The sequence below is a fragment of the Chiloscyllium plagiosum genome, chromosome 5 (genome assembly GCF_004010195.1).
Source record: "Chiloscyllium plagiosum isolate BGI_BamShark_2017 chromosome 5, ASM401019v2, whole genome shotgun sequence".
Classification (NCBI taxonomy): Eukaryota; Metazoa; Chordata; class Chondrichthyes; order Orectolobiformes; family Hemiscylliidae; genus Chiloscyllium; species Chiloscyllium plagiosum.
Window position 1 is genome coordinate 51,871,260 of NC_057714.1, and position 24,318 is coordinate 51,895,577.

The 24,318-nt window shown below is 40.1% G+C and overlaps 1 protein-coding gene across 4 annotated transcripts in view; it reads left to right on the top strand.

Annotated features, from left to right (window-relative positions):
- The first annotated feature begins 1,224 nt into the window (after positions 1–1,224).
- The window catches only part of vwc2 (von Willebrand factor C domain containing 2), a 154,526-nt gene continuing 131,432 nt past the window's right edge, over positions 1,225–24,318 (top strand). Inside the window, exons 1-3 of one of the 4 annotated variants that reach the window (XM_043690095.1) lie at positions 1,367–1,384; positions 1,476–1,791; positions 3,170–3,632. In XM_043690095.1, coding sequence (XP_043546030.1) covers positions 3,216–3,632 — 417 coding nt within the window. In that variant the 5' untranslated portion in view covers positions 1,367–1,384; positions 1,476–1,791; positions 3,170–3,215. The other 3 variants (XM_043690094.1, XM_043690097.1, XM_043690096.1) reach the window with 3 other exon arrangements.

Sequence of the window (24,318 nt, forward strand, 5' to 3'; positions counted from 1 at the left end):
TCACCATTTTCTGGGTGAAAATATTTTGCCTCATCTTCATCCCCTAAAAAAATTATACCTTATACTTACATTATGAAACCTGATTCTGGACTCCCCCAACAAAAGAATCATCTTTCCTGCAAATAGTCCAGTTAGAATTTTATAGGTTTCCATGAGATCTCTCCTCATTCTTCTCAACTCTGGTAAATATAATCCTAACTGACTTCATCTCTCCTCATACTTCAGTGCTGTAAACCCAAGAATCAGTTTGGTAAACATTCGCTGCACACCCTCTGTAGCAAAAACGTCTTTTCTCAGAGAAGGAGATCAAAACTACACACATTATTCCAAGTGAGCCCTCACCAACCCTTTACAATTGCAGCAAGATATTCTCATTTCTGCACTCAAAATCTCTTACTATACAGGCCACCACAAAGTTTGCCTTCTTTACTGCCTGTTCGTGCCTGCTGAACCTGCTCACTTATCATTGAAAGTAAGTGCTCAGTAAGACACCAGGTCTCACTGAACATTCCCCTATCTCAATTTACGGCCATTCAAATAATAATCTGCCTTCCTATTTTTGCTACCAAAGTAGATAACCTCACATTTATCCGCATCGTAATGTATCTACTATTCATTTGCCCACTCATTCATCCTGTCCAAATCACTCTATGACATGTGTGCATTATCCTCACAGCTCTCCCTTCCACCCAACTTTGTTCCAGCTGCAAATTTTGAGATATCAGATTTAGTTCCCTTATCTAAATTATTAAGATTTGTTATGAATGCTTGGGGTCCTAACATGGATCATTACTGCATCCACTAGTCACTCCCTGCCATTATGTGTGGGCCTGGAACTTTATCCCTAGGCTCATTCTTAAAATGTTTGCTTGGAGAGATTAGCTTCTAGTCCCATCTGAGGAGCCAAAAAAACGTGAAGTAAGCTACAAAACAAAAGCAGAGTGAGATGGGTAGATTGAGCAAGAGATCCTTCAGCGAAATATTTTACGTTCTTCACGCCTTCCTTCAATCTTCAGGAGGGTTGGAGAGTACTGTAGAACCTTCGGTTTTCTCAAGAGTTCGGATTTGAGATTGACATTCAAAGTAACTGAAACGAAATGAACCTAATTTGACCAAAGCGTCACACACACCTTCCTCCCCAACCTTTCTCTTACGTTTGTCAGGTTTGCATTTCGATTCCAACCCTTAATATTTCGCTTACTTTTATCTTCTTTTATTTCAAATGTAGCATGTACTTGCTAATTAAGCAGCTCGTGTTTCATTGCGAACTGACAAAAAAAAACGGTGAACTACATGCACAGCTTTCGGACACTTGGAATAATTTGTTACCACATTAGTGTTTGACCACTCGTGTGACTTGGGACATTGTTCCCTTAAAACGCAGGTTTGTTTGGAAATCGTGCGGGAGCTCGGGTAAATAAAGCCTGCGATTTTTATATAAGGAGGAAAATAGCTCAATTAATTTTCTCCAACAGGGCTGAGTTTGCCTGTGGTTGTGGGTCCATTCCGAGTGTGAGGTGTTTACAGGTCGTAAAGAGATGGAGTAGACGGAGAAGGAGATTTCCCTCTGGACCGTGTACGTCTCTCTCTCTCTCTGCCGCAGCTGCTTGTTGCTGGAGCTCGGAATTCAGTTCGGGAGTTACATTATTTCGGGTCAGCGGCGTTCATCCTTTTTTAAATGTGAGGCTCCAGCGGCCACATCCTGAGCCGGATCGGCCAGGCAGCGCGTCCCCACGTCGGCAGCTCCGAGCTTTGCCCGCCAAAGTCCCTTCAAATCAGGCGACTCTTCAGGTATGGAAAACACTCTTGGGTTTTCCTCAATTATAGTGACCCGTCCGACACACAGTTTTTCTTTTAAAAAAAAACACAAAATGACTGACTATCACGCAGGTAACTAGTTCTGACTTTTATTAGTTTGTTGCCAGAGACTTAAAATCAGCGGATTGTTTGAAAACCATTATTGATAAATATATGCAAGAGCGCATTGCTGTTTATTTTATTTAAAGTTTGCGGTCGCTGTGTGTTTTGACTGTGTCTGGCTGGATTGTGTGTTAGCAACATCAGCAGCAACAGCTGCATTACACGCGATCCCAGGCTTCGCAGAGCTTATCCTCTGCAAACAGGGTACGTCAAATAAAAAAAAGGAATAAAAACAATAACAAGATATGGTCAGGATACAGTCGGCGTTGCCGGTCTGGATGTTGCTGCAGCTCCTCAGTAGCTCGCTGGCGGCAGTGAACCGCGCGCCTCGCCAGCTGCTCGCCTCGATACAGTAAGATGCCACCAGGCGCTGTATTCTCCGACCGGAATCTCCCCTCTGTACCAGCGCATTCTGACCGTCAGTAAATAGGCCACCACATTTTATGGGTGCTCCAATTATTGGGGCATGACATACTGTTTTAGGTTCTGCTTTCGCCCTGATGTGTGGTAGCCTGAAAAGTATTAGCGACGTCGTGCAATTTGTGCCGCTCTCGAAGCAGCGTTGAGTGGAGGGGGTGAACAGGTTGGTTTTCTCATCTCACGACAATGCCCTGCTTGTGTGGCATTGCCTTGCTATACTCTCCTTGTGAAGCTTCAGATGGTCTTTAGTGACAGAAGTTGACAGACTCACTGAAAGTAATTGATACAAGGGAACTGTCACCTCCGTATTGCTCGGAAAATGAAGTTTGTTCATAAATAAAAGGTCAAATTCAACTTTGAAACTTCGCCCCTCACCTGACAATCGTTAACCTCACGCTGACTTTGTCAGATTCCCCACTTTAAAGTCACTAAAGATATAGCCCATCAATTCATAGATCTGATCACAAATACAGATGGTAAACTGATTACCAATTCCTTTGAAGTCTTGTTTAAATCACAAAGCATCTATGTGGTAAAGAAACAGCGTTAATTTATCGGGGTGTTTCCCTGGAAATAGTGAAAAACAGCTATCCAGCTGAGAAGAAATTTGTCTATTTTATCAAAGGCCAATTTATAACTGTTGCAGTGATTTATCTCAATTTGCTAATTTAATATTAAATCTTATACTTATTGAAACAAACAGGGAAAGTGTCACATATGAAGTAGCCATTTTGAACAGAAGTCCTGTTCAAGATGCATTATCAGATGACGAAGCTCCTTTAAAGCTGCCATACCAACGCTGTGAATAACTGTGCTCTTTTTGTCCTAGTGGGAGAAGTTGTGGCTGTGAGGAATGCCCTTAACAAATCCCTGTCATGGCCCCTGGGATTATCTACTCACCTGCGTTCACCTGGTGCCTGCTTTTCATCACTCTCTGCTGTCCCTGTTCTATGTCCCAGCCCCAAAAAGACACCACTGAAGGCCCTGAGCCACTGCCCACAATCACTGGTGCTGCACCGACCTCTGAATATTCATACCCTGATTACAGGGGTAAAGGCTGCATGGATGAGAATGGTTTTGTGTATGAAATTGGAGAGGAGTTCACACCGGGTCCTGCTGCCTGCCCGTGTGTCTGCACTGAAGATGGTCCAGTGTGTGTCAAACCTGAGTGCCCTAGTTTGCATCCTCGTTGTATTCGAGTGGACACCAGCCGTTGTTGCCCTGAATGCAAGGAAATGAAAAATTACTGTGAATTTCGGGAAAAGAAATATAAACAATTGGAGGAATTTGTGGTAAGAAAATGCTCTTACTTTCACATGGTATTTTGAACTTTGTACATTTAATCATAAAATGCTTTTCCTGTAATATTCTATTTTTGTTCCTCTTCACTTCTGCATTTAAAATTATATAATCTTAAATTCTCTTTTCTGTAAGGGATGTCTCAAACTGTGGTCAGGGTTTTGGCCAGTCTTGTACAAGTAGCCATTAGTCATGTGTGAACGTTGACCATGAGTGCTTGAGGGCTAATCAATGAAGGAGTATGTTGTAGTTGACTCAATCTATTTTCAGTCAACATCCCAAAATGTGCTATCCGGGGATGTCAAGTGGTAATGATGAATCCTGAGCGCATTTTGTTTTATTTGACAGAAGCAAAAATGACTTTTGCTTTGTGTCTATTATTGCACTATTTTAGAACATTACTGTATATGAATATACATAAAGATAGTCCATAGAATCAAATTAACCAATAATGATAGACAGTTTACCACCTAAAATAGCAACAGAAAATATGCATAATTAATTGAAATTTTGGTCAGTATAAATGGTTTAGTTTCTGTATTTTATAAGCATGCATACATGTTTGAATAAAGCATTCTTTTACTGTAATCACAACTTGAATTTTAATATTTTATTGTGATACTATCTGTACATGTTACCAAAAGGAATCATATTGTGCCCTCTGTTTGATTTGCTAATCCGCCTGTTATGCTCGGATTTTTTTTCTGGTTCATGATGGGAGCAGTCAACAAATGTATATTAGCATATGATTCCAAACAGCAACTCATCCAAGATTTTTAAAACCGTTTCATGGGATATGCCTATTGCTCACAAAGGAAGTCTTTGTTTCCCATCTCTTAATGCTCATGAACTGAGTGCCTTGCTTGATTATTTCAGAGGATAGTTGAATCATCCACATTCAATGGATCTGGAGTCACATAATGGCTATACCAGGAAAAGATGACACATTCATTCCCTAAAGGACATCAGTGAACCACATGGATCTTTATGACAAGCAGTAATACTTTCATAGCATTGCTAACACTAAGTTCCAATAGTTACTGTGGTGTTATTTCAAACTATGTTTGAGCTTGAAATTCTGAATTACTAAGCTGATACTATTACAACTACTTCACCATTGCCCTCAGGAGGTGTACAAGCAGGCAAAAATAATTTTAGGTGCCAAATACTCTGTATCACTTAATTTATCAATTGTTAAGTGCCATAGTGGATGTGAGATATGAATGGTTGGTAGTTTAAAATTTTATACTTTTATTGTCCCCTCTTGGATTTCTTTTGAATATTTCATAGAGTGAAAATTGTAGAAGTGTTAAGACACGGAAGGAGGCCATTTGGTCCATTGTACCTGCACTGGCTCTTCAAATGAGTATCATTACCTTCTACTAATTTCCTGCTTTCTCCCTGTACCCTTGCACACTATTTTGATCAACATGTTCATTCATTATGTTCTTGGATGCCACAATTGAATTTGACTTCACCACAATTCCAGGCAGTGCCAAATCCTAATGACCTGGTTTGTGAAAAGTGTTTTTTCTCATCACATTTGCTATTTTCCAAATCACGTTGAATCTTTGCCTTTTGGTTTTTTGATCTTTTTACAAAAGGGAACAATTTTTCCCTATCTACCATAGCAACCCTGCTCATGATTCTGAAAACCTCTATCAAATCTCCTCTTATCTTTCTCTACAAGGAGAACGGCCCCAACATCTAACCTCCTAACAAAGCTTGCTAATCCTTGGAAACATTTTTCAAATTCACTTCTGCACTCTCTTCAATGCATTCACATCTTTCCTCTTTTGAAGCAACCAGGACTGTATATAATACTCCAATTGAGGTCAAAGAAATGTCTTATACAAGTTCAACATCACCTCCTTGCTCTTGTACAAATGTCACTGTTTATAAAGCCGAAGATATTTTATGTTTTGTTAATTGTTCTCTGCTCTGTCACCTCCAGTGATCTGTCCACATATACAGTTGGGTCTCTTTGCTCCAGCACCCTGTTTGGATATGTAACCCCTATTTGGTTTTGTCTGGCAATGTTCTTCCTACCAAAATGCATCACTTCACACGTCTCTTCATTGAGCCCAATCTAGCACCCATCAGCTACTCCGCAATCTGACTGTTCTTTTAGAGTTCTACACTTTCCTCATCACTGTTTACAATTCTTCCAAGCTTTATATCATTTGCAAACTTTGAAATTGTCACTTGCACACCAAGATCTAGATCATTAATGTATGTGAGGAAAAGTAAGGGTCCCAACATCAACTCCTGGAGGAGTCCACCAAAAACCTTCCTGCAGCTTGAAAAATACCTATTCACCATTACTCTATTTCCTTTCACTAAGCCAATTTCATATCCACATTACTACTGTGTCTTTTGTTCCATGACCCATAATTATCCTCACATGTCTGGTGTGACATTGTATCAAATGCCTTATGGAATTCCACATACATATCAACAGAGTTACTGACAACAAGGCTTTCTGTTACCTCAAAAGCTCCAAGTTAGACAGACATGATTTCCATGAAATCCATGTTACTGTTCCTAATTAACCCACATTTTTCTATGTTACTAATAATTCTATCCGGAATAATTGTTCTCGATGTTTCCTCACCACAGAAGTTAAACTGATAAATATTAATTGCTGGGCTTATCTTTACAAGGCCGTAATGCAATTTTAGACCATAAGACATATGAGCAGCAATTAGGCCATTCGGCCCAACAAGTCTGCTCTGCCATTCAATCATGGCTGGTAGGTTTCTTAATCCCATTTTCCCACTTTCTCCCTGCAGCCTTTGATCTTGCCTTCTGGGATCCCCCAAGTTTAGGGAAGACTGAAAACCTGTGGGCAGTGCCCCTGCAATGTTGAAACTTTATTGCTGGAACAGCACAGCAGGTCAGGCAGCATCCAGGGAACAGGAGATTCGACGTTTCGGGCACAGGCCCTTCTTCAGGAATCATTCCTGAAGAAGGGCCTGTGCCCGAAACGTCGAATCTCCTGTTCCCTGGATGCTGCCTGACCTGCTGTGCTGTTCCAGCAATAAAGTTTCAACTTTGATCTCCAGCATCTGCAGACCTCACTTTCTCCTTAGTGCCCCTGCAATCTCAATTCTCTACTTAGGGTTTGAACTTCCAAATCTAAATTCCTCCTTATTAACAAGGGTTCAAAATCACGAGTAGTTAGTACTTAAAATATTTTTTTTTAAGTAACATCATTTGCTGTCACTGAGAAACTTCATACTAATGGCTATTGACTTTGTTCATCACAAATAAGTTAACTGTTTTGTAAAAGATCTGATTTCATGTGGCATCTGCATCAATTTTGAGTGGTTGTTGGCCTGCGCTTTATGCATAACCATATCAAAGAGCTTGGTGTCAAGAAGCATATGCCTGGCATAAAACGCCTGCATTGTACAGTAGAGTAGAATTGACTGTGAATTATGTGGTCAATGAACATCTTCCTGCTGTGGCCACAGCTAGAAACAGCTTAAAGTTAGTGTCCATAGATGTTCATCTATCAAGTAGGGCCTGTCAAGATATCAGCCTCTATTTTGGGGGCCTCTTCAAAACAAAAGTCTTCAATGTCACATTCACGTATCAAATCTATTCATCTAGTCTTGTCTCTAGTTATTATTATGTAAATGTAACCTGTTGCTGTTGAACTGGAATTAGATAATTGGAAAACCTGTGAAGATATCTTCGAACTTAGATATCTTCAAGTTTTAAACAGTGCAATATATTGACCTAATGAGCTTTTGTAACAGGGATTATTCTGTACTCATGCTGACTGATGAAGCAATGTATGCTGCATGTACACTAATGAAGCACTTCACTGAAAGAAAGTAGATTATAAATGCATTACTTAGTTAACAGCATGGTAATAGATGTAGCTTACATTCATCCAAAATACATTATGCACAAGTTTCCTGAATCATCTTTTGTCCTGGTTTGAAGCCCATTGCCAAGGTTCGGGTCAGATTTGTTGTAGAAATGGAAAACCGTGAATGTAATTGCCTGATTTTGCTGTGGATGGTAATGGCATTTAGCTTCAAGTCTGGCACATCTCTTAATTAAAACCTTTCACCTGAGGACCTGAGTTAATCAGCTGTTGATGACTAAAGTTGGTCAGTAACAGATCAGATACCTCAATGTGGAGATTCTTCTACTATGCTGTAAGCCATTTCCATCAAATGGTTGAAGAAATTTTAACCACAACTTCCATACTTAAATAAAATTGTAATCACATAATCAGGGCTTAAAGCTCAATGTTCCTGAATTCTCCACAAAGGTGCCCCAAGACTTAACTTGTGAAATGTTGCACTTTCATTCTCTCTGCTGTGTAAATAGTTAATGCCTCTGTGGAAAATATAGCTATATTTGGTAAGCATAAAATTAACTAACAAAACATCTTCTGCAGTTTGATTTGAAGGTTGATAAAGATATAGGTTTATGAATGCATCTGTTACCAACTGACCATTAAAAATGTATGATTGTATGTCTGTATCCTTAAACACTGATGTACCCAAGTGTATTCAATTTTAATGGTTATGAGAGTTTATAATTGTCTGAAGTCTTGACTAAATTATATCCACAGAGCCTTCATTTTATTTGCTGCCGTTGAGGGTTTTACAATTCGTTTTATTGCCTTTCTTCAGGCATATGTTTAAATTTTTTGACTAATAGTAGTCTGAGAACCACCAACCAGAAAGCAAAGTGGAGATTTAGTACATTCAACAGTTTAGCACTTGGGTTTCATGCTGCAATTAGAAATGTTTGTCAATTTTCTGCTTATAATCAAAACAGGACCGTACTGAGAGTAAAACATCTATTGTGCAATTTGTTCGTGTGATCAATAATACTAATTACTCTTGTGTAATAATAAGAGAAAATAAGTGGCTGGCTTGGGGTTTGCTGACAGTTTTTCAAAAATAGTTAATTGTTCATGAAAAAGTTTGTAATGTTCAATAGCAATTATTTTTTATGCTATATGTTTGCTTACTAGGAGAAAGACTTGCATTTGCACATTATGAAATAACTTAAAACTGGTGTGAGTATTTCTAAGCTTTAAAGTATGATCTTTAGTGTAATCATGTCTAGTTTTTCTTTCTCTTTTTGTTAAAGAGTTCATTCAGAATAAGTTTGAGTTATTGGTGTGGCCCCTTCTGGAGTACTGTGTGCAGTTCCAGTTGCTCTGCTGTAAAATGGTATTACTCAATTGGAAAGGATTCAGCAAAGATTTACCAGGGTGTTGCCAGGAATGGAGGATTTGAGTTATAAAAATAGGCTGGATAGGCTGGGACATCTTTCACTGGAGCATAGGAAGTTGAGGGGTGACCTGATAGAGGTTTATAAAATCATGAGGGGCATGGATAAGGTGAATAGGAATGGCCTTCTCCCTAGAGTTGGGGAGTTCAAAACTAGGGGGCATATTTTTAAGGTGAGAAGAGAAAATTTTAAAAAGTGCATGAGGGGCAACGTTTTTACACAGTGAGTAGGTTATTTTTGGCATGCACTGCCAGAGGAAGTAGTGGATGCAGGTTCAGTTACAACATTTAAAAGACATTTGGATAAGTACTTGAATAGGAAAGGTTTGAAGGGTTATGGGTCAAATGCAGGCAAGTGAGAACACGATTGGCATGGACTTGTTCGATCAAAGGGTCTGTTTGCACGCTGTATGACTCTATGACTATGACTCTGAGTACTGGGATAAAAAAGTGGGCCAGAGTGAACACGTGTGTGTTTGCAACTTTACAATTGTAGTATACAGGTTGAGGAGCTGGAGTCTGAGTTGCAGATATTGTGCTGTGTCAGGGAAGGGGACATTATATGGTCAGTTTGCCTCCTGAGATGGTCACACCCATTGGATTAGGTTATTTAAGTTCTGTGCGTGAGAAGGGATGAGAGGCAGTGATTGCAGGTGAGGCAGATATAGAAATCCAGGGGGTAATGTTGAAGGCTTCACTTGAACCATGCTGGAACCATTGTCCTGGTGAATCAAATAGCTAGGACAGTAGGGAAGTCTTTAAACTAAAAAGAGTAGGGATGCACATGTTTACAAAGCAAAAGGATTTGGCAGAATCATACGACAGATGTTTAGGTAATGGCACCCAGACTGGGACAGCATGTATAAATTTTTTTTAAAAAGCACCAAATAGGGTTAAAGGCAAAAATGTTAAGCTGAAATTAATGCCTCTCTACTAAAATGTGTTGTATTTGGAATAAAATAAATGAATTAACTACACATACTGCAGAAATGGAGTTAATGGAAATGATCTTAAGATTGTTACCGTGGTATAGTTACATGAAGATCAAAACTGGAACAAAATATACAGGGATATGGACTTTGCAAAAGAACAAGCAGGAGGCTGGAAGACCACAGCAAGCCAGGCAGCATCAGGAGGTGGAGAAGTTGACATTTTGGGTGTAACCCTTCTTCAGGACTGGGCTTCAAGCTGGGAAGGAAAAGGTTGTGGTAGCTTTGTTAGTATGATGTTGAGTAAATACAATAACAAAGCGATAATTCTTGGAGCTATCTCTGATTGATTGTATTGAAATACATGAAATACTCTTCACTTGGTTTTCTTTGAAGGCCTTTTCTTAATGGAGCTAGTTTAGCCTCATATTTAACACATAACTTCATTTCTAATAAATAAATTATTCTCCAGTTTACTGAAGAAACCTGGTGAAAGTCTCTTGTTCCAGCTAACAATAATACAGAGAAAATAAATTGACCGTTTTGTGATTAAATAAGACATTTCCACTTTTGGTACAGCTTATTGTGCTGTGAGACTTTGTTACAGTGCATCTTTCCTGCTAGTGTTGCACCAACCAGATAATCTGTTTGCTTGTGGTGCCTTTTGAGGGATAAGTTGAGATCAGAATACCATGGATACTTACCTCTGCTCTGCTTTGAAATACTGTCAGGGGATCCTGTATATTCACTCATGAAAACAGTTGTGGCATTTTGTTTTAATCTCATTCAAAAGATAGCACCTGTCACAATGCTGCATTCCCTGGGTGCTGCATTGGAGGGTCAGCTTAGATTTTTATACTCAGATCTTGGAGTTCAACTTGAACTTGGAAACTTGTGACACAGCAATGAGGGTGCTACCATTGCATTCATCCAAAAGTCTCTTCAGACAGCAGCTTTCAAGTGACCACAACCATCTTGAAGGATAGCAGATACATGGGCACACCACCACCTGCAAATCCCCCTCCAAGCCACTCATCACCTGGGCTTGGAAATCTATTACAGAGTCACAATCCTGGAACTTGATCCCATGCGGTATTGTCGACATACCTACACCAAATGGATTCCAAAAGTTCAAGAAGGCAACTCCATTCCACCTTCACAAGGGAAACTAGGGATGGGCAATAAAAACTGGCTCAGCCAGCAAGTGACAGCCATATCCTGTAGCTGAATAATTAAAACATGGCTGACACTTTTAATGATAAGATGAAGCTTGGAAATACAAGTAGGATCAGTAGACTAAAGATTGGCATAACTCAATACACTTAGCCTCAGTTACGAAACATTTGAACATTGTCTTTACTGTTCTGCTCCAAACAATTTCATTGTAATTGATGGAGACTGATTGTCTTTTTCTTTCAGGCTTGATGTATACCCTATCCTGGGAGGAATGGAAAGAACTTTTAATCACTCGATTAAATTTAAATCTCTTTTGTAATTTTGAAATCACATTTCAAACCTGATTTTATTCACAGCAATCAATATTTTGAAGACCTGGATAATGTCTCTCTTCAATTCTAGTTTTAATGAAAACAATTTCAGGTCTGCCAACCTTCCTTTCTGATTTAAAGCCATAATACTGAAATCAGTCTTGTCACTCTCCTCTGAAATTTACTAATGCATCACTGTCCTTGGGTGCTCGAGCTACACATCGGAGTCCAGTTGTGGTCTCATCAGTGATCAGTACCATGCTGAAGTAATTATTTTGACTTCCATTCCAGTTCTGTAAACGTATTTTCTAATATTTGTAATTTAAGTATTTCTATATTAATTAAAAACGTTCACTGAATGCTTGATAATGCAAATGTTTTCTTCCCATATTTATTTTTTGCATTGAAAATTCAAATATGTTTATCAGATATGTACATCTATTTTCTTTTCCAATTGTATTGTTATGTACCAGGCCAAACCCCTCAAAACATTTCAAGAAAGTAGCCCAAATCTGACTTTGCTGTTTGATGTAAGCATGTGTACAGTGGATATTGCAGAAGAGAATCAACTGGTCAAACTACTCAGTTTTTAACAAAACAGAATTTATTTACAAGATTACTGAATGAAATACAAAAAAGAGAAACCAGCATACTGAATAACTTATCCTATCCGAAAACCCAACAGACTATCCCAATTTAATGATGCTGTTCCAAAATAAACTTGCAAAAATCCCTATAAACACCCCTTGGCACAAAAGGAAGAATCAAACAAGGAGTTTGCAATATGTCAGTTTGTTTTTTTTCTTTGGAGAAGAAATTAGCATTGTTTACACTTCCCTTTAGACTTCTGAAATGATGTTCTGTAGCATGAAAACTATATTGGAGAGGATGTTCACATATGCACAATGTTCCCTCTAAGTATCAATCATGTGCAATGCTGATTGGACAGCAGTAATACCACTTTAGAGTTCACTCATCCAGTAAATTCTCCTCCTTAACCTGTTATGCTTTTACGCAACAATGAGAAAGAATTCCCTCCCAGTGCCCCTTCAAAGAATCACCAACCACATAGCTTCTTGTTGGTGGTTTATGACTTAAGGGGTGTTCCTTTAATTCTACAAGTAGTGGTTTCAGTCTTTTCATTGTTGGTTAAATATGTTGCATGGAGTCTGGAAGGAATAAGAAATGTAATGCAGGGACGTGTGAATTGAGACATTTTGTTAGAAGGAACAAGAGGCAATATAAAATCAAGAATACAGTTCTGGACATGGTGGGGTAGCAAAGTGCTCTTGTCTTTTTTTAAAACAAATCATTGAAGATGGCAGAGCAAGTTGAGAAGTTGGCTAATAAGGCATATGTTCTCGTAGACGTAATAAAAAAGGGCATAAAGTACTAAAGCAAAGAAGTTATTATGAATCTTTGTAAAATACTATTTTGGGCTCCAGTAGAATATTGTAGGCAATTCTTGGCACCACAATTTACATACAAGTGTTTCAAGCTGTATAGGTTTCATTGAGTTCAAGGTTGAGTTGGCAGATGTGACTTACTCAGAGTTATCACAAAATATTTAGTCCTCGTCAAGTTTTGCAAGCATTTTCACCTATTGAACATAAAAAATAGTCATGCTAAAATGAGGGTTAACAAATTATTTTCAAGTCATTTCCAGAAGGAGTTACTTCTTTTCACTGCATTATTAAATGTGTATGGAAATTTTAGTTGGATCTCTGTAGTACGTCATCTACTCCAGGCCTTTTCCATAATTTCATCAAAGTACTAATAAAATATGAATTTAAATCAATTTGTTACAGTGTGGCAACACAGAGTGAAAGAAAAAGCTCTATTTGCCAGGAATCTTGAACAACACAACTGTTTTTAAACATGACATCAGTATCTGTAGTGACAGTGATGCATGGTGACCCTAATCTAGTTTCCAGGTTTGATTTCTTATCTCTATAGTCAGAAGTGACATCAGAAAGATTGAATTATTTTCTTCTTATTATTTTTTCTTCTTTCATTAAAAAGTTTTGAGTGATTTCAATTGTGAATATAAACCCTGACTTCATTCTGGAGTGGAAATCTGAGGTAAGTGCTAAGACCATGCAAGCTCAACAGCGTGACATTTGGGTAATTGTAAGAGAAGTAATTTTAACTTAAGGTTTCCCCACATAAAGAAGCAACTGTTTACATTTTTGGTTTCTGTTTACATTTCATATCTCCAGCATCCGCAGTTCTTTGTTTTATTGTCCTTATAATTTGAGGATTGGAGTCAAGACCCTACAGGTGAATCCTGGGAACACTGAATACAATGATAATATCTAGGGTTAGACCATGGCTTAGAAAGTCCAATTGGTGGATCCTAAACACACACACAAACACACGTGCGCACAGCCACACCTTATGGAAACAATTATGGTATCTGTCATATATCTATAAGGAAAAGGAGAAAAAGGTCGGTCCCATGTCTGAGGTTCTCAAATACATGCTACAACATTGAAGTCTGTGAGGTGGGCAATGACCAATTCACACATCAATCCACCTTTAAGTGTTGTGCTGAATTGGGAGAGCAGATTTACATCTCATAACAATGGTACTGCAAGCATTGTCAATGAGCATGTTCGGGCATTGCAAAGCTACAGTGAAAGTTTATCATATTTTGCAGCACATCAGGGATAGTGAGGGTTAAAGGCACACAAGGTACAGGCTCATGTTGGGAAACAACTCAGTAATTCTCAACAGAGAATGGGTTCTCTCATGTGACTCATTTTTCTTTGGTCCAAGGATCATTCCAGCACAAAATGAGCACAAGTCATTGGAAGTGCTAAACATCACAGCTGCTTTGGTGCTAATGATGGTCTAGTGCAAGGTTTACACATGAACTTTAGCTTCACAGAGGACATTAGAATCACATTTGAAAGGAAAGACAACATTTTATTGAGTTGATATATCAGGATCAAATAGAAAAACTACTCAATCTACAAGAATGGGAGATACAACAGGTTGAATGTCAATTCATAAATGTAATATTAACAAGAATACAAAAAGGCTCAGTCATCCTGGAAGTTGGTGGCTTTAAAGTTCTCTCTGGCTTCTCTAGCTCAGTTCTCTATGCTGTATCTTTCTCACTTTGGTGGGAATCCCGGCCCATCTCAGCATCTTTACACTCATCTTGCTCCTCAGAGGTTTGCTCTCACCCCTGCATCTCCTCCTCAGGTAATACTTTTTCCCCTCCCACTCCCACTTTAGTGACTGTAATTGTGGAAGGCATAGCACATGAGAATGATGTGGGACACTCTGCCTGGACTATTCTGCACAGTACTGCCTGACCAGTCTTGGCAGCAGAATATCATCTTCAGGTCACTTATGGTTTGATCAATAATGCAGTAATGGTTCTGGTCAAAGTCCAAGCAGCATAGTACCGCTCCTCATTAGCAGTCTAAGGATCTCTTCGAGATGTCATCAGCTTGGTGTGGAGCAAGTATTCCATGTTGCCTGACAACCATCCTTGTATAGGCCAAAGGCTTTTAAATGAGGCTGGCACTTGAGAGTTGTCCAGGATGCATGAGGCATGGCAACTTCTTAGCTATCTAGCACAGACCCATAAAAGCTTGAACGCTGCAGTCCACCTGCTGTAGGTTAATCCAAGATCTCCTTCGGTAGGGAGTCCTAAGATTTTGACCCAGTTACACCAGCAGATATTGCAATATATTTCCAATTCAGAGTGGTGAGTAGCTTGGAAGGAGAATTCAGGTGGTGGGGTTCCCATATACCTCCTTCACTTTTCCTTTTAGATGGTAGTGGTCTTGTGTTTGGAAGATAATGTTAAAGTAGCTTTGGTGAATTTCTTTGGAGCATCTTGTAGATGGTACACACTGCTGCTATTCAGTGTCAGTGGTGGAGAGACGGAATGTTTGTGGGTATGGGCTGCTTTCTCCTGGAAGGTGTCAAGCTTCTTGAGTGTTGCTGGAACTGCACTTATCTCAGCAAGTGGAGAGTATTCCATGATAGCACTCCCACTCTTGACTTGTGCCTTGTAAATGACAGACAGGCTTTTGGGATTCAGAAAGTATTCCAGGCCTCAACTTGCAGTTAAAGATAACTTTATATGAATCCTCCTGATAGCATGTTTCATGATGGAGTGGATATTATATTTAGTAGTATGTTTTGCATCCTGGTCCTTGGCTGATGTAGCATGCAAGCTCTTAAAACATTGACAAAACAGTCAGTACTTCATGAGATCCAGTCAGAATTGATTGATATGAACCATGTTGACATGCTGATTAAATGTGATTTGAAAGCAGGTGTGCATCAAGGAATCACTGGATTCTCAAAATCCGGAGTAGTTTCTTACATGAGCTCACATTCCAACCCTGAACTCTGCTCGATTTCAAAAAGACAGCTACTTACTCCTCCTGCTTGCAATTCTGCCTTGTTGATATCTTTAAAGGTGGATTGATATGTGAATTGATCATTGCCCACCTCACAAACTTCAATGTTGTAGCATGTATTTGAGAACCTCAGACATGGGACAGACCTTTCTCTCCTTGCCCTTGTAGATATATGACAGATACCATCATTGTTTCCATAAGGTGTGTGTTTGTGTGTGTTTAGGATCCACCAATTGGACTTTCTAAGCCGTGGTCCAACTCTAGATATTATCATTGTACTCAGTGTTCCCAAGGTTCACCTGTAGGATCTTGACTCCAATCCTCAAATTTATAAGGACAATAAAACAAAGAACTGCTGATGCTGGAGATATGAAATGTAAACAGAAACTCAGCATGTCTGGCAGCATCTGTTGAGAGAAAGCAGGGTTAACATCTTGAGACTGGTGACTTTTCATCAAATTATAGGTATGTGGTTCTCTGATGAATGAGTTGATTTCGAGTCATCGACTTTGCTAATTAAGAGAGAGGTTTGAGGTGCACAGCTGAAATGTATCACATTCTTTGTTGATTTGAAACAATCCATATCTTTCACTATGGAAAATATTGTTATGTTCTGTTTGAACCACAAGACTACAACAGATGTTAGAAATGAATAAAAACAATGACTGCAGATGCTGGAAACCAGATTCTGGATTAGTGGTGCTGGAAGAGCACAGCAGTTCAGGCAGCATCCGAAGAGCAGTAAAATCGACGTTTCGGGCAATTTTGCCCGAAACGTCGATTTTACTGCTCCTCGGATGCTGCCTGAACTGCTGTGCTCTTCCAGCACCACTAATCCAGATGTTAGAAATGTGCAACCTAATATCCACTCAGAAAAATGCCAATTATATGTAATAATTGTAGACTCATGCCACTCATGTGTACTAAGAAGGCTTTTTCCCTCTTGCTCCCGCTACTCCCAGGTGCAGGCCTGGTATCTGTCACTGAGGTGGAGGGACATTCTGATTGGTGAGCCTTGTTGACTCTGAAGATATAAGTAGGCATCCTTGAGGCCAAGAAATGCTTTATTTTGAGTTTGGATGGTTTGGGGCAAGAAACTTTCATGAGTCATGGAGATGAGTTTTACTTCTGAAAGTAAGGATTTATAGTTAAAGACAAAAGCTGTGACTGTAAGATTAAGTATTAGAGTGAAGAATGGATTTAAATTTTAATCAAGGACCCAAAGATTTCAAGAAAAATGCTTCATGAAAATTATTTTCTAACTTCATGATCATTTTCAACATTTTAACTCTAAACCTAAATGGTATTCTGTACTGATCTGTTGAAAGTTGCATCAGTTTTTTTAAAACAATAGCTTAAAATTCTAAAGCATCAGCAATTAAAAATTTCCAAATGGTGAGCCGTAAGTAGTGCTCTGTGGCTGGATCTAATTGTGCCTAGTCATGTTGTACATATTGTTCTGCAGTTATTGTTTTGGAAAAGAAAGGAAGTGAATGTTAAATAAATATATTTTGTGGAAAACAAAAAATGCTTTACCCTTTTAAAACTTCAAACAATATTGTCAGAATCTGTAATGATGAATATCAAATTTATTTATTCTAGAGAATGTCATTGTTCCTATTTATTAATATTGAATTAATTTTAAAATATGTATAAGTAGAATATTCTAACATAATATGAAGCAAGCCAAACTAATCAGTAAAACAGATTGCAAGATTAAAGATTCTGCTAGCATCTACTGGTATCATGCAGAAGCATAGGAACATGTGAAATGATTGTACTTGCTTCTGACAGCTGAAGGATGAATGCTGTAAGTGCTCTCAGAACCTCTTTCCAAAACAACATAACCTCAATGTTCACTTGAATAAGCAACATTAGGGATTTAAGCTCTGGGTTGCTGATGGTATATTCTAGTTTCAGGCACTTTGTTCATTTCTTTCAAAAAGCCAGATAAATTCTTCAGAAGATTCCCTTTTCCTAAAATATCACGTTAGCAATGACATTGTAATGCCTTATGTTAATAATTGCAGAAAAGTTTGTGATCTCTGAATTGTGTAAAAAATACTTTTAAGCTCCCCACTGTGATAATGAATTAGGATGGTATTCACCACATTGACAATTTATAAAGTAAATCTCAAAGGATGAAGCACTTTTCATTTGAATGCTTGGCTCTTCTGTTACACATAAGTAGATAGTAAGCTTTTATTTTTGTTTCCTTTTCAGAAATTAATTGAAAGCAAGGGTCTTTATTGAATCTGTAATAAAGATTACTGTACATCCAAATTTAAGTCAGCTACTGTTTTACTCTTTTTTTTAATGTTATGTTGTCATACCTGTTTGTATCTTTTCTTTTCAAAACACTGAAAAAGGTTATTGTTACAATGCACTGCATGATCCAATGCTGACTGTTCATCAGGAACTTGGAAGTATGAGCAATGTGCTTATTAGAGGTTTTTAACCCAACCACAGTATTTAACATCCTGCTATCCTGTTAATCCTAACTTGTCAGAAGTGGCAGGCAGTTTAGAAACTACGCCTGACCATTGAAGCTTCACTGTTTAAAGGGCACTTGCAAGAATCTGAACAAAAACTTTCCACAAATTTCAAGAGGGAGTCAGTCACTGACAGGTGGAGTCTCAATGAAGGAAAGTTGCCTGATGACTCTCAGATGGATCCCAGGACTTCATGCTGTGGGCTGAAAAGCATCCTAGGGAGATTCCACTTCTGGTGGATTGGAAGAAGAAGCCTGCATCAAAGACTGAGGCAGAGGAGATGAGCAGTGGGAGAGTGGTCCTTCACTCCTGAGTTGGATGCTCCAAGAGGTTCAATTAATTTTTCAAGGCAGGAAAACTGAGTGACATTGGACATTCAAGTGCAAACATCTTTAAATGACTCCCCTAATCTTTTCTTGCACAGACCAAAACCCCTTGTGGGGTGACTGTTCCTGTTTGGAGGCAGCATGTGAGTTATCACCACTGACATTCTGATCTTATTGTCATTTTACCCATCTGTCACCATGATGCTGTCAACGAATTCAAATTTTCACACTCACATTTCTCTTTTTTCTCTCCTTGTAGGTGAAAAAAGTGCAGAACACCTGGGAAAAAGCAGAGGTGATTTTCCAGTCAACATTACCCTGATTACTTCAGAAGAGAGATACACTGGAAATAAGCTGAGTGTAGGCATTCATATCAATGGCAATGTCAAAGTGAGGGTCTCCCAGCTGTCTGTTACAGAATTAGATATCTCAAAACTACATGGCATGCAACACACACCTAAATTCACCTGATGCTAACAGGCAATGAACAATGATGATCTGCGCATTGGTGACTGAGAATGCACTCTTTGTTTCCGTTCTTCTTCATGACTTCCATCTTCCAGAAGAGCTGTAAATGCTTTTCAGGATTTGGTGTGGGGCAGGGTTGGAGACTTCTTAGACAATTGCACACTCTGAAGAAGCACCAACATATGATTCATATGCAGTCTCCACCAGCACAGGTATAGGTATCTCAGCCGGTGTTGATTTGTTTGAGAATGGCCTCCTACTGCCATGCCGTTTTGCCAATCACAGGGGATGTGGAGAATGGCACTCCAGCCAGACACCCAACTGAGCTAGTTAAGTGGCCTCATTCCATCATTGCTAACATTTTAGCAGCGTTAGGTGGGCCTTCCACTGCATAGGGAGACCGCTTCATGAATACTGGCCACCTCTCTACAGGTTCAGTAGGTGATCCACGGGCTTCCTTCTTAAGCATTATATGGAGAATGGAGGGGACACTAATGGTAATGGCCACACCATTGGCAACACCTCTTGCCCTCAGTAAACCACCTTCTCCAAAATGCTTTAGCAATGCTTACCCAGTGCTCTGGCACAGCTTATCTGGTTAGGATGGTGCCTGATTCCACAATGTCTTGTCTTCCAGATGCAATATCAGAAGTTGCCTTTACTCCTGGGGACATGTTTGAGACTGCTGGACTGGTAGCATTCTGATTGACTGGCAGTTCATAGTCTTTCAAAGGATGAAAATCCCATTAACAACTAGTTAGTTGCTGGGAGTCTAAAAATTGAGGCCAGACTCCCAAATTTAGTCAGAGCACTTGCTCCCACCGATTGCACCTGTGTCAGGACTGTCTCACCAGTAAAATTCCAGTCCTCAGATGAACAATGGCAGTAGTGGAGTGTTGCTGTCAGAAGGTGAAGGATTTGCCAAGTTCTGCTGAGACCTCGGGGCTCATTGATATAGAGGAGTACTCAGAACAGCAGCACAGAGTGTGTGAGCTTTGTCCAGCATTTCGAGAAGAACCGCACATGATTGTAAAGAGACTTCTGAGCCCATCTCTGCCATGGGTGTCATTGTATCTTTGACTTTACAATTAAGTCTACGTTCATAGGAAGTGCAGGTAACTACAAGGAGCATCAGACTGAGTGCATGTTGACCTGGTCCAATGGCTAGCACTGTCAGTCTCTCTGATACATAGGATGGATGATAACTTCATCGTCTCTTTTTATCACCTCAATGAAGTGCACCAAAGTGTTTTCCAGCTTTAGGCTGACATGACCAAAACTATTCCTGCACAAATACAGGTGGAGCAATCAATGTCGGGTCTAACAGGGGCCTCAGAGGAATTGACCACGGACAATATAGCACTTAGAGAAGGGAAATGAACAGCCATTTTCTAGTTCTGCTGAAGCTATAAGGGTAGAACGACAGAGGAGTACTAGGAATAGGAAGAGTAGAATTTATAGTTTTTAAAAATTCTTTTATGGTGTGTGGGTGTCATGGTCAAGGACAGCATTTGTTGCTCATTCCTAATTGCCCTGCTATGCCATTTCATAAACCAAATAATATTCAATTGCATTAGATTAGATTACTTACAGTGTGGAAACAGGCCCTTCGGCCCAACAAGTCCACACCGACCCTCCGAAGAGCAACCCACCCAGAACCATTCCCCTACATTTACCCCTTCACCTAACACTACGGGCAATTTAGCATGGCCAACTCACCTAACCTGCACATCTTTGTATTGTGGGAGGAAACTGGGGCACCCGGAGGAAACCCACGCAGACACAAGGAGAATGTGCAAGCTCCACACAGACAGTCGCCCGAGGTAGGAATGGAACGCGGGTCTCTGGCGCTGTGAGGCAGCAGTGCTAACCACTGTGCCACCGTGCTACCCCTCCTTATGAACCTGGGTCATTTGTAAACAAGACATGGTAAGGATGGCAGACAGCACTAATCTCCAAAAGGCATTAGTAACATGGTTGGTTTTTACAACAACTTATGATGGTTGTGACGATCACAATTACTGTAAAGAGGTTTATATTTCAGATTTATTGATTGAACATAAACATTACTAGTTGCCATGATGATGATCATGGTCGTGCACTCAGAGCATGTGCAGATCAACCGGCAGAGGTCTTCTCGGACATCTTCAACCTCTCCCTGCAGCAGACCATTGTCCCTGCCTATTTCAAGAGGGCCAGTCATCCCTGTACCTAAGAAGGCTCATGCAGCATGCCTCAATGACTACCACCCAATGGCCCTCACTTCAGTGGTCATGAAGTGCTTTGAAAGGCTGGTCATGGCAACTCCAGCCTCCCCACTTCTCTTGACCCACTCCAATTTGCCTATCGGACCAACAGATCTACGTTAGATGCCATATCACTTGCCCTTCTCTCCTCTCTAGAACATCTTGACACCAAGAACAGCTACATAACAATTCTACTCATTGACTACAATTCAGCCTTCAACACTATTATCCCCTCAAGAATGATTACTAAACTTAGTGATCTCGGATTAAGCCCCACTCTCTGCAACTGGATTCTCTGTTTCCTGACCCACAGGCCACAATCAGTGAAGATTGGGGACAATGTTTCATCATCACTAACACTCAACATTGGAACCCCACAAGAGTGCATACTCAGCCCTCTACTGTACTCACTGTATACCCATGACTGCGTCACTAAATAACAGACTAATGCCATTTACAAGTTCGCTGATGACATCACTGTAGTCAGTTGAATCTCAGATGGCGACAAAACAGACTGGCTTTCAATGCCAGCAAAACCAAAGAACTCATTATTGACTTCCAGTGGGATGTTACTCATGTCCCCCTACACATTAACAGCATAGAGGTGGAACGAGTGGAGAATGTCAAGCTCCTGGGAGTGGTCATCCACAACAAACTTTCTTGGTCTCTTCATTTGGATGCACTGGTTACAAAGGCCCAACAACATCTCTTCTTCAGACAGCTGAGGGAATTTGACATGACAGCGAATACCCTTGCAAACTTTTATAGGTGCACCATCGAGAGCATCCTGTCTGGATGTGCCATTCAAGATCAGAGACGGTTACAGAGAGTGGTGAATTCAGCCCGGAAAATCACAAAGGCCAACCTCCCATCTATAGAATCCATCTACCAGGCCCGCTGTCGAGGCAAGGCCACCAGCATTCTTAAAGATCCATCCCACCCTGGCAATGTTTTTCTACAACTTCTACCATCGGGGAGAAAGTACAGAAGCCTGAACACACACACCAGCCAGTTTCATAACAGTTTCTACCCTCCCGTTGTTAGAATGCTGAATGGACTCACAAACTTTTAACATTCATCTGTACCTGTGTTTTTGTTTTTGCCACTGTTTACCTATTATTTACTATCTATGCTACTTAACTATGTGATCTGCCTACATTGCTCACAAGACAAAGGTTTTCACTGTGCCTCGGATTACCTAAAAGGCAAAAGATTGGGGAATGGGGAGGTGTAATGATCCCTTGGTGTCCTTGTACACCAGTTGCTGAAAATAAATATGCTGGTGCATCAGGCAGCAAAGAGGGCAAAAGGTATATTGGCTTAAATAGCAAGAAGTTTTGATTATAGGATCAAGGATGTCTTGCTACAATTGTACAGGGCCCTGTTGAGATCATGTCTGGTGTATAGTGTTTTCATCTCCTTGTCTGAAGAAGGATGTTCTAGCCATGGAGGGAGTGCAATGTAAGGTTACCAAATTGATTCCTGGGATGGCAGGACTGATGTATGAAGAGAGACTGGGTCATTCAGGACTATATTCACAATAGTTTTATAAGAATGAGGGGGTATTGTGAAGAAACCTATGGCATTCAAAGAGGACAACACAGGGTAATCACAGAAAGGATGTCTGAAGAATACAGATCCAGGGACCATATGAGGAGTAACCACTTCACTCAGAGGGTGGTGAGTTTCTGGAATTCTCCACTGCAGAAAACAGTTAAGGCCAAATTATTGAATATTTTTGGGAAGGTGTTAGGTATAGGTCTCAGGGATCAAAGGTTATGGGGAGAAAGCGGGAACAGCTGTTGCAGGTTCCGGGATTCAGATGTTTCAGTAAGAACAGAGAGGATGGTAAAAGAGGGGGAAGTGTGGCATTGTTGATCAGGGACAATATTACAGTTGTAGAAAGGATGTTTGGGGACTCGTTAACTGAGGTAGTATGGGCTGAGGTTAGAAACAGAAAAGGAGAAGTCACCATGCTGCGAGTTTTCTATAGGCCTCCAAATAGTCCCAGAGATGTAGAGAAAAGGATAGCAAAGATGATTCTCGATAGGAGTGAGAGAGGCAGGGTAGTTGTCATGGGGGACTTCAACTATCCAAATATTGACTGGGATCACGAGTGCTATAGATGGGTCAGTTTTTGTCCAGTGTGTGCAGGACGGCTTCCTGACACAGTATATAGACAGGCCTACAAGGGGTGAAGCCACTTTAGATTTAGTACTGGGTAACGAGCCTGGCCAGGTGTTAGATTTGGAAGTAGGTGAGCACTTTGGAGATAGCGATCACAATTCTGTCAGGTTTACTTTAGTATTGGAAAGGGATAGGTGTACTCCACCGAGCAAGAGTTACAGCTGGGGGAAGGGAAATTACAATGCAATTAGGAAAGATTTAGGAAGCGTAGAATGGGGAAGGAAACTGCAGGGCATGAGCACATTAAAAATGTGGAGCTTATTCAAGGAAAAGTTCCTGTGTCCTAGATAAGTATGTACCTGTCAGGCAGGGAGGAAGATATAGAACGTGTGAGCCGTGGTTTACTAAGGAAGTGGAATCCCTGATCAAGAAGAAGGAGAAGGCTTATGTTAGGACAAAATGTGAAAACTCAGTTACAGCGCTTGAAGGTTACAAGGAAGTCAGGAAAGACCTAAAAAGAGAGCTCAGAAGAGCCAAGAGGAGACATGAGAAGTTGTTGGCGGATAGGATCAGGGTTAACCCTAAGGCTTTCCATAGGTATGTCAGGAATAAAAGAATGACGAGAGTTAAATTAGGGCCAATCAAGGATAATAGTGGGAAGTTGTGTGTGGAGTCAGAGGAGATAGGGGAAGCACTAAATAAATATTTTTCGACAGTGTTCACTATAGAAAATGAAAATGTTGGCAAGGAAGATACAGTGATACTTGCATCTAGACTAGAAGAGATTGAGGTTCACAAGGAAGAGATATTAGAAATACTGCAGAGTGTGAAAATAGACAAGTCCCCTGGGCCAGATGGGATCTATCCTAGGATCCTCTGAGAAGCAAGGGAAGAGATTGCCGAGCCTTTGGCATTGATCTTCAAATCATCATTGTCTACAGGAATAGTGCCTGAG